This window comes from Sinocyclocheilus anshuiensis, unplaced genomic scaffold (assembly GCF_001515605.1).
Source record: "Sinocyclocheilus anshuiensis isolate Anshui unplaced genomic scaffold, SAMN03320099.WGS_v1.1 scaffold101, whole genome shotgun sequence".
Lineage (NCBI taxonomy): Eukaryota > Metazoa > Chordata > Actinopteri > Cypriniformes > Cyprinidae > Sinocyclocheilus > Sinocyclocheilus anshuiensis.
This window is the reverse complement of record NW_015540892.1, coordinates 746269-757868: the sequence shown is the minus strand read 5'-3', so window position 1 is coordinate 757868 and position 11600 is coordinate 746269. Positions and strand designations below refer to the sequence as shown.

Sequence of the window (11600 nt, the reverse complement as noted above, 5' to 3'; positions counted from 1 at the left end):
GGCTGCCCCTCTTTCCTCGAAAAAAGAGACAAACGAGAGCGGAGCTTTTTCCCTTGGAAAAAACGCTCGCAGTACACGCCGATTGCCCCCTCGGAGACATCGCGTGCATGCTCTTTGCCCAAACAAACAACACATAGATCGTGTGTGTCATCTGGTGTCAAATAGCGATGACACGGATGCACACACATTCTAAATGCTCTGCTAGTGCTCGCCATAATAAATAGAGATACCTCTTACTTTTTCCTTGGAAATGCACGCTTCAAACAAAACAGTCAATGAAGACGAAGAAGAGAATGATGTGTGCTCCCGGCACCTATTTATACTATAGTCGCACCGGTAGTGACGTCATGGCTGTCGCCGGCCAACGAGTTGGTGTTTTTTCAATGTATGCTTCAGACACGGGTCACGACGAGGCGTTCCCCATAGTGACCCCTAGAGGACGCAGTTCGAAGTTCCCATGAAAGGGAACCGAGTGTGAAAACTGGCATCAAATCTATTACCTTGTTCCCTGGAGATTTCTGGTTTGTACCAAAATTTGGATGTATCTTGAACAAATTTGATATTGATTTTTATATCTGGAGGTCCATCTGCTGAAAAAGAACAAATGGTTTGCTGAACAGTTGATCAAATGAGTACACACATCTGTTTCATTCAGTAATTTTATTTTCAAGATTTGTATCTGCAGTTCTTATGTTACCATATATTGAGGCGATCGCAGGTCCTTGTGTAGGAGTGGAAGCTTTTCTACTTTCTATGCTGTCTGTTGGAACACTTTTAGAATTCTCTGCAATGGATCCTGCTGTTACGTCCAGGGGCAGAAACAACGAGGGGCTACAGGATTGCTCTAGGGGAAATGAAGGGGTAGCAGGTCCAGGCTGAACCAAAGAAGTGGTGCTTTGCCTGGACTCTGCTCCATGTCTCTCATCTAGGGTGGCCTGAACCCTAGGTGGGGCTTTGTGATCTGGGCTAGAGGCAACTGGAGCAGGTGAGTGGTGGCGGTCTAGCACAGGGCTTGGCGGGATGAACTTGCCGCTGCGACCCAAAAGAGGGCTGTTGGGAGTGGTTGGTTCACTGCCGCCATTGCCTGTTGGTAGACGTCGTCCCAAAGCAGGGCTACTTGGACCACCAAGCCTACGTTGAAGGGCAGGGCTTGGAGGTGTATTGGTGGCAACTGTACGGTGGAGTGTGTTGGGGCTTCCTGGAACATGATGAACACCCACGATGTTAACAGTGGCCTCATCAGGGTTAAGGTAAGTAAAGGTGTCTAGGAAGAGAGGAGCCCGGACGGGCTCAGATGGAAATGATGCAAAGGCAGGCTGCCTTCCAAAACTGTTAGAGAGCACAACATAAAATGGAGAAAGCGTGAGTATATTAAATGAATCAGATACATTTCACCCAAACAGATGAGGACACATACTGTACATATATTTTGAATTTGAAAAAACAAAGGAACAGTGGTCAGATAACAGTTACCTATCAGAAATAGCATTGCTGACTGGTTGAGGTGGATTGAAAGTGTGGGCAGGAGGAACTGGTCTTTCAAAAGCAGGAGAAGATTGATGCTGCAAAGGAGAAATCAATCCCCCTCCTCTAACTCCTGTTGCCACAAAACCATGTTGCTCTACAAGAAATAAATAAATAAAAATACAAAAAAAGCTGTGAAAGCCTTTTGACCACCACTGCTTGAACATTATATGACACAAATTTGGGGATGATGTGATGAAAGATCTAGGATGAGTTCAAAACTGTACGTTTTCAACAAAATTTAAAACGGAGGGCAGGCAATATGCCTGATTATGACTTAAGGCCAAGAATACCAATGTTAGAAGGAGCTGATTATTAGGATTATGTCTTTTTCTGAACATTTGCTAGTGCTGTCCTGAAACTGGTCTACATAAGCGCTACCCAACCCTGCTTCCGGAGAGCTAACGTCCTGCAGAGTTTAACCCCAATCTTTCATTAATTTCAACAAATTTACTGTCAATACAGATGCTCATATGACACACCCCCAACTCAGAAACTCTGGGCTTAAAGAAACTTCTGAGTTTCCCACTCGTAATTACCACTTTGTGGTGGCATTCATGTGTGTTCAAGTTGTTAATACGATCTATCCGACATGACTTGAATGCATCATGAGCTCTGCAGGAACGTAGATCTTCAGAAGCAGGTTTAGCCACCCTGATTTATCATTGAATTTAAAATAGGAAAAAACTTAACAGAGTCACAGAGCAGAGACTTTTGGCAAAATATTGTTGACACTATAATACTGAAATGCAATTTCAATAAAACCCACATAAACAAGAGGGTTTGCAGGAGTTAACAGGAGTGAATGTGTGCAGGAAGGAGAGTGTAGCATTCTTTGATATAATAAGCATGTCAGTGTAAGGGTTTCCACTGTCATTTGAAAAATACTCTTACCTTCCATATCATCACTAGAATCAGAATCTGAAAGCAGCATGCATAAAAAGAGAAAGAGGAGCAATGACAGTTTTTTTTAAAAGGGGAAGAGAATAATAACAGTGTGAATGTGGTGGGAATGCACAGCAGGAGGACAGTGACAGAAATTAGCACTGTAGATGAATGAAAGGGGTGGGGCAGGGGGGTATTTCTGAATATTATTGGCCATGTAATGGTAAATAAACCATGCAGTCTATTTACTAAATGATGACAAAATTGTAAAATATACATAAGTGGACAGTGCACCATACTGGTTTTACAGGTACTCACCTGAACTGCTTTGTTGTACTAGAGCTTCTGTAGGATTCTGTGCCTTCATTCCAGTGGCTGAAAGAGCGGCCTGACCAGAATGGCCTATTTAAACAAAAATACTTTCATTGTTAGTTTTAAGTGCTCAGAAGCCACAAGAATAACACCAGTCATGCACAGAAATGAACTACAAAAGTGCTAAAAATGGAAATTATAAGTTAATATAAGTCTATAAGAGATATACGTCTTTTTAGAGATTTATCTTAAATCACTAGCTTTGTCTGTAGTAAGGTTGTGAACGATATAGGAAAGGTAGGGGTCAGGAAATGTGTCTCACCACCACTACTGCGGGTAGGACTAAAAGGAGCTGATTCCATCTCCCCAAAGGCCTCCCTGTAGCTATGCACTGTTTTCTGAAAGGGAAACATGCAGGATGACAAAATATTAAAGTACAATGTACAACTAAGAGAAGTAAAAACACTTTACAATAACTTATTTAAAACATTACAATGTTAAATGAAATGATAGAGTGAAGCAAATATCTCCCAAATTCATCCATTATTATATACCTCCTTAGGTTGTCCACTTGGGTTTATTGCAATTGTGTTGGCAAAGTCTGGAGATACAGGTTTCAATGGAGAGCACACTCTGTGGGCTGCATTGTCATTTTGGCTGCTGAGGTACTGGCTTTCACTTGTGGTTCGTCGGCGCATAGTTGGCATGGCTTCATCTGGGGTTACTGTACGTGAATGTGATCCTAAAGAACATGGAAAAGTGTTCTAAATTATTCAAGCAAATGCAAATAATGTGTAAAAAGGGTACAACTTTAACTTTTTGGCAATTTTAACTATTCAAATATCAGTGTCATTAGTGTCATTAGATTAAGGATTATTTCAAGGATTATAGCGGTTTTATTAAAATAGGTCATGCCCTTCATCATTCATTGGCCTCTAGTGACTATGTTTTTGATGACTGAAACCTCCCCTGATTTGGGCCTTACATAGAGTATGTGTACATTTATGATAATAGCTGGTTGCATTCAAAAGTTATAGTCATGTAATTAAAAGCAACATGTATTTGATAGTTATTGATACTGAGATGCCAGAGAATCTTCCTAGACCATTTTAATTCAGTTCTGTGCAAAAGGCCCAGTACCAAAAGTTTTGCCAAAATCCAATACGGTGAAAGACTTCTAGACAGTCATGAAATCATATAAAATTTGTGTTAAGCTTGACCTAAGGATTACAGTGCTATAAAACTGAAATAATCTGTGACATACAGAATGGTTTAGAAGTTATACCACAAAATGTGATATTCTTGATGACCTTGTGCTGGGATCCCAATAATAACGACAAAAACAGACTCTGACTCCTAATAATAATTCTGACAAAATGCTTTAAAGGTTTATTATATTTCCCTGCATACATTCAGCTATTGACCTTTTAATAACTCTAGATAAAAAACAAAAACAAAGAACCAGGCAGAATGCAAAATAAGACGACAGAGATGTAGAAAGAGAACAGAAGGGAGTGGAGGACAGAGGGAGAAATGGAGGATCATGAGAGGGGACAAACCAGAGAAGGAATAGGAACGATGATGTTCAGACCGGAAGGACATGCTATTGGAGATGCCCCGGATGCGGGCGTTGTACTCTAGTGGAGGAATGATGGAGTGGGTTGAAGCAGAAGAAGAGGAGGAGTGTGAAGGTGCATGTTGGAAATCAGTGGTGTGAGGGGTGATCCATATACCAAAGCAGAGACAGACAGAAGGGGGAAAAAAACAAGAAGGATGAAGAAAGGGTGAATCTGAATCTTAATTTGGTTTCAATGTAGTTCTTTAAAATACAGTGCTACATTCCAAACTGTACTGTTTTCTAGAATATGTTTGTGTAATTGTATATGGCTCTCCATATGTGAGTAAATAATCAAGTAACAAAAATGATACAGTGGTCTACTTGTGGTACTAAGAAGCACTAGAGACACAACAGTCTCATTAGAATATGTTTAACAGAAATCCTGTTCCAGCAATTCCATTCACTGCCAGAGGGTGGTGCTCCTATGTATTTTCCTGTAATATCAATAGTCTGCTATTCAAGCCAGAGAATGCATGGTAGCTGAAGCACAGAGTTGTAAGGTCTATTCTGGCCACTGGCGACTTTCATCTATGCAGCTATTCACTCCTACACAGAGGACAGTGTTGACATAAACAGTGTGAGTGTCTGCCAAGAATACTCTATATCTACATGAGAAATGATGACACCTCTATAATCTTCTTTCATCAATCTTTAGTGTGTAGGTCAACTTTATAGTTCAGTATTAGAACATGCCTTCATTGTTTATCTATGCAGTGGGACATACTTGCAGGGAATTTTTTCCAGTGATTTTGTTTGGTCTATCTCCTATAGGACTAAATCAAGAGATGAGCGAACTTGTTGACATTACTATGGCTCCATTAAGTTACCAGGGCTTGGTGTATTGTCTTTGTCAAATATGGCTTAACATTAGATGCCGCCACACTCTGTATGAGACTGTTAAATGAAGCCAGAAGCAGACTAAACTAAACTGCATGCTCTAATTATGTCAAAATGAGGCTGGGTAGTGTCATATCCTGATTATCCATCAAGTTGTCACTTACAAACTTTAATAATGAACCAAATGCATGCCAGCTTCAGCGAACTTTGTTAATTTTTTATAAATTACTCCAAAATATAGAGGCAAATCCAAAAAATGCATCACATAAACTATAGATTATTTATAGACTTTATGGACAAGTTTCAGTCATCTTATGCATGCAGCAAAAGCCATGTACTCGTTCCTTCTTCCTCACCTGCCACACGGTGGGCCACAAGTCCCTCAAGGTTTAGCATCTCGTCCTCAGACTTTGGCTCAGGTTCTTTTGCAATCGTAACAGGGGGCAGTGGGGATGATGATGTGCTGTAGCTTTTCTGAGGGCCTGGGAAAGTGCCCTGAAGGTCTGGAGAGTAAGACACCTCGTTGCTTCCTGGGTAGACATACTGGGGCTTGATTGGAGATGGGAGGGGTAAAGTTGGGGATGGTGTTGTAACTGAACCTCCACGGATACTGTAGGGATCTTGCTGATACATAGGTGAAAGGGCCTGAGGGGACTGGTAACCCCTCTGATGGTGCTCAGATAGTGGAGTCATGGGATAAGCAGGTGATGATCTTTGTGAGGACTGGCCAAAACTGGCAGAGGAAGAGAGAGGTGGGCCACCAGTGACACTATAGATGGCCTGGTCAGCCTGGTAAGAAGGTCTGGCTAGTGTTTGGGCAAATGGTGGATGGAAAGCTGAGATGTACTCTCCTTGGGGAGCACTCTGAGATTTGTGAAATGGTGTATGTGAAGGCTCCAAGTCAAGCATGAGCACGTTTAGGGCATCTATAGACTGTTCTACGTCCTGCTGTGAACCACCTCCATGAGTTGGGAAGCGTGGCAGGGCACCATTCGAGCCAAAGAAGGGGTCATCCACAAGACCATATTGATGCCAAGCACTGAGCCCTCGCTGCACTGCCTCTCGGCTGCTGGTGTTACGTTCAGGAGCTTGTGGCATGTACTGAGGTCCTCCATCCAGCATCAGACCACCATATGACTGCGAGCGATACATTCCTTCATTTTGCCCACTGTACTCGATCAGTCCATGTGCTGATGATGACCCTCGAAGCTGGTGCACAGGCATCTCCTTTATAGGCCTCGGCTCAAGGAAATTCCCACGTTGTCTCTCTACTACTTCCACTACAGTGGACTCAGTGACTGGTTTGCTGTCAGCTGGTGTATCTTGACCCTCAAAGGAGGAGAGTGTGCCAAGACTGCCTGCACTGTTATCTCCTACCTGGCTTTCTGGCAGCTCGTCGTCAATTATGTCAGTTTCACGCTCAGCACCAGCTTGTCCGTTAACGTGGACCTGGGCAGGCACAAGGTGCCGCACTCCAACCCCTGGACTTGTGTTGGCAAAAGAGAGGAAATTCTGATGAGGGAGAAGTGGTGGTGCCTCTGACCCACTTAGAAGCTGTTCCAACTCTCGGTTCTCACAAGGGCTAACTGCAGTCTCAGGGGGAACTTGGCTCACAGGCCCTGAGGATGACAAAGACTGTTGAGCATCATCTGTGCGGTCTGTCTTAACAGAAGCAGAAGAGTTTCCTGAGTCACTGCTGACAGAAAGAGCGTGGTCTGCAGCTGGTAGTGGATGGTTGGCAACCGGAAGAGGAAGTACGTGTTCAACTACAGGAGGAGCACGGTCAGATGAATAAGCACCATTGGCTGACACAGTTCCCTCAAGAGAGTCTTTCTTCTGAACCCGGATGTAAAGGCTGCCGTCTACTGGACCTTGAGAATGAGCAACATCTGAAAAAGAGGTTATAATAATGGACTCATTAACATTATAGAATCACTTTGTCAGTTTTCTTCATTAGAAACAGTTTTCTCTATTCTAGTTCACTCAAAAATGAAGTGTATTATATCATTTGCTCACCCTTATGAAATGCCATTTAACCTATACATTCTTTATTCTGCAGTATTCTTAAAATGGTACGTACGACACATCCTCTGTGTTCAGTACCTTATCTGAAGTCATACCATAGCTTTGACAACAGAGGCCAAATTTAATCCGCTATTAATCCTTTCACTGGTGAGTTTAAAATATTCTAGCGGTCCCCCCAGAGTGAGTTTTTTTTAGGCAACCGTTATTTTAGAACGTTTCCCCTTACTGTTTCCATGGCGACGCGTCATGCTTGTCATGTGACACACCGCGGCCACAATAACACTGTATGACAGATGGATCGCTTTTATTTCCTTTTTCCTTTTTTATTCAAAATATTCAACTTGCTTACCAAATCTGACATTCTGATTCACAAATATGTGTAAATGAGTGTGTTTTGTTGTTTAAAATCCTTTATAAATTATCTTGGCTCACTGATATAAATATTTCGGGAGTCATTGGCTCCCGAAATACATGTAAATAAGTGGCTGGTGAACTGGGAGAAGAATAGAGTGAACTTTATAGATAGTTGTGATAATATGACAAGCGCAGTGCATGTCTCTCTCTGGCTCAGCGTCAGCCAAAGCGCGAAAGCACAGTTTGAATTTGGCAGTTAAATGTATGTGACGTCACCGAACGTTCTAAATCCCATATGTGGGACCGTAATCCCAGGGGCACGGAAATAAAAATCCCATATGTGGGACTGTACCGCTCAACAGGTTAACTAAAAATCTGTCTATGAAATAGAAACTGAAAAAAATCTGTCTGTGTATTTTTCTGTTTAAGTATTGGTTTTCACTCACTCAAATTCATTCACTCACACACAGTCCTTCACAATGTCCTTCCAAAAAAAAAAAAAAAATCTTTCAATCCGTCAAGATTTAATTTTTTTGTCTAGTTTGAAACTTTCTGCTTTAACAGAAATAAAGTAAAACACATATTTTAATTATTTTCCTGTGAAGATTTGGCTAGGTGGATGAAATTTCCATTGGACTAACAGAAGGTTAGTCGGAGGTTGAATGTTTTGTGTGTTTTATGTGTACACTCGAAAAAAAAAGAAAAAAAACCCCGACATGATCAAGTCATGTCAATTTTCCACTGACTGAACCAACAACTGAACTTAAAACTTGGTTCAAATTGCATTTTGCTCCCCTTTTTCTTTTTGCATGTGGGTCATATTTTATTATAGCAGTTTCTTTCTTTCTTTCTTTCTTTCTTTTTCGTTCTTTCTTTCTTTCTTTCTTTTTTAAATTAAAGTGGTTTGCCTCTTTAAGCCATTTTAATTTGTATAGAACTTTTCACAATCCATAGTGTTTAAATGCAACAGAAATGTGTCTTACCAATAAATCTTCAAAAGATGTTTGTAGAGAGAAAAATCTTTGAGAGAGACAAGACTCATGGGGAGCTCATCCTCATGTCATTACAATGAATGTCTAGTTCTGTCATGAAACTCTAGATTGTGCAGGCTAATAGGCACTTAACACAATCTGCTGCTATCACATTATTCACTGCACGACACAAGCAGATTGGTCTCTGTTCAATCTGCAGTAATGCAGCTCAACATTTTAATAGTTTGGCTAAGTCTTGCAGCGCAAAATCCTCAACCTCCCCCAGCTCCACCACTATAGATCTGTTAGGGATAATTTATTGTATGCTATTTGTGCAGCAGCAGAATGTCTTACATGCACCCAGCAGTGTGTCTGTGTATGTACTACCAGTAGCAAGTCTGCATACTTTGCTGAAACGGCAGTAATCAACACAGTTATAATCAACAGCAGCAGCATGTATAATAGATATATTCCGCCAAGACCAAATATATTAATACTGTCACATCCATTAACATGCTAAATTATTCAAAGACTTGTCATGATAGAAATGTACATAATGCAAAATATTATCTTTATTAGAAAAAATGTGTTATATAAGTTATATGGGTAGCACTTTATTTTGCAGTGTACATACTATGTACTTATTATAGCAACTACAATAACTGGGTAATATTAGTACCTAGGTTACTAAGTAACTAACCCATGTAGTTACCTTATACTACCAGTACTTGGATAAGTACAATGTAAGTACAATGTAAGTACATGTACTGTAAAATCAAATGTAACCATTATGTGTTTATTGAATAAATGGATTGATTACATTTTTCAATGTTACCAAGCGAATGTTAAAACTGTTAGGATAATGATTAAATTGTATAGATTTGAATATATTTAAAGTCTGTCTTAAATTGACTAGTGTGATGCAGGCAGTTATCACTGATGTTCTTTGCTGTCTAGGCTGTAGCTGGCAGTTCTATGTTGATTTATAGTCTTTTGAAATCCATCCTAATGACTGGAATGATGTAGGCAGGTTTTCAGTCTCTCACTCTCTGGCTGGTATAGATTGTAGAGGACATTTTCTATTAGTATGGATAATTTTTTTCTCATCATATGTGACCATCACATGTGGTGCTCCCTAGGGATCCATCTTAGGGCCTCTGTTGATCTCTCTTTACATGCATTGTTCCCTCTGGCTTCTATCTTCCACAAATACAAAATCTCATCAGTTATGCCGATGGTTCTCAGCTTTATCTCACACACTCAGTCACCAACACAACACAACACAACACAACACAACACAACACAACACAACACAACACAACACAACACAACACAACACAACACAACACAACACAACACAACACAACACAACACAACACAACACAACACAACACACAACACAACACAGGACCTTGCATGTCGAAAAGTGACGCTAAAGGGGTACCTTGAGCGTCAAAAAGCGACGCCAAAGGGGTCCTGACCAATCGTCAATATGTGACGAGTTGGGAGTGAGAACATGTTGCAGTCACAGCTGTTTTCTAGGTAATCTATTAAACCTCATTGTTAGGTCCAACTAATAAATAAAAACGTTGCACTACTGTACAACTTCAACCATACTCTGCACAGTAAACACAGGTCAGTCAGATCAGCTAATATAATTCTCATTGCTTTTTGGTTTTTCCCTTCTTTTTTCATTTTTTATTATAAGTAGTAATAACAGCAGCAGCAGTAGTAGTAACTGTCATGTGTCTTTTGTTCTGTTGTGTTTCAGAGACTCTTATGTTGACGCTTTCAAGCATTCTTAATTTGTGTTATTTTCCTTTTGTATCTCTTTTCACTCTTCCTGTTATTTATTATTTCCATTGGTTAATAATTTTATTCTACACTGTTTCAGTTGCCATTTGTCGGTTTGAACTGTTCCTATGTTTTCCTGTGAAATACTATATACTGTGATGCTGTAGTCAATATTTCTGTTCATGAATTCTTTCTGTTTCTCCTAGAGTCTTGTTTTAGTTTGCTCCTGAGTTTTTCTTTTCATTAATAAAATTGGCTGCAATTAGACCCACTACTTCTTCTTTCTTCAACTACACGTTATAATAATTAATTGTATATTTAATTCCAATGTAATGTATTTATTATTTTACTTTAATATTTTGCTTATATTATTTAGAAATCATTGATTGTGAAGGTCTATTGGGCTAATAGGCTTGAGCCAAGGTTGCAGGTTTGAGTCAAGGCAAATGAGACAGCAACTATAACATTTATAAGATTCCACAATTGCCCAATCATCAATGTGTTGTGTATTCTCATCTCCCAGCCCTGGTAATTGGCACACTGCCTTGGTAAAGAAGCTTGTGCTATAAACTGGAAAAGGACACATTAAAATATGTAACTTAAACCTAAGTAGTATTGTGTAACTAATGAATGATTGCTGGTAGGGGTTCAGAAAATATGCACAAACCTGCCTGCCATGATGATGGCCAAGTTTTACTAAGTCTGTCTAGCAACAGCCATGGTATTAGGTTAGGACCAAGGGAATGATATCATGGGTAAATAATGCCAAAGTGTTGGTCAAGAGAGAGAAGAGGCAGAGGGCCATTGCAGTTCAACATACCATAATCATCTTAACAGAAGGACAAAGAGTAAAAAAAAAATCACGGAATGAGAGGAGACAGACATTATGGCAGCAGGGAGAGGTTGAAAAAAGATTACGAGGTGGGAAGCAGACATGTAGACAGCTAGGCAGAAATATAGAATGGCTAACTGACAAACAGACAGACAGACAGACTGACTGACAGACAGATAGACAGACATGGGGGGTGAGTATATTATGACAATTTACAGAAATGAAATAGGCCAATGGTAAGCTGACAGAAATGGCAACTACATGAGAAAGCCTAAGAGACAAGTTACTGTAAGAGTTAAAACAGTTGAGGTAGGGGTGGGCTGTTTATATTCAACATGAAGTCACATAGCGATCCAGCTGCTGCTCAGTAAGACTGCACAGCTCATTCACATTCAGCATAACATCCTATCATCACACACACACACACACGCACGCACGCACACACACA

General features: G+C 40.4%; 1 protein-coding gene across 1 annotated transcript in view; it reads right to left on the bottom strand.

Annotated features, from left to right (window-relative positions):
• The window catches only part of LOC107688818 (tensin-1-like), a 103509-nt gene that overhangs the window by 7918 nt on the left and 83991 nt on the right, over positions 1–11600 (bottom strand). Inside the window, exons 17-25 of the mRNA XM_016486597.1 lie at positions 5533–7065; positions 4281–4358; positions 3276–3463; positions 3044–3119; positions 2728–2811; positions 2419–2445; positions 1474–1621; positions 698–1329; positions 501–590 (exon numbers count right to left, since the gene is read on the bottom strand). Coding sequence (XP_016342083.1) covers positions 501–590; positions 698–1329; positions 1474–1621; positions 2419–2445; positions 2728–2811; positions 3044–3119; positions 3276–3463; positions 4281–4358; positions 5533–7065 — 2856 coding nt within the window. The remainder of the gene's footprint in view (positions 1–500; positions 591–697; positions 1330–1473; positions 1622–2418; positions 2446–2727; positions 2812–3043; positions 3120–3275; positions 3464–4280; positions 4359–5532; positions 7066–11600) is intronic.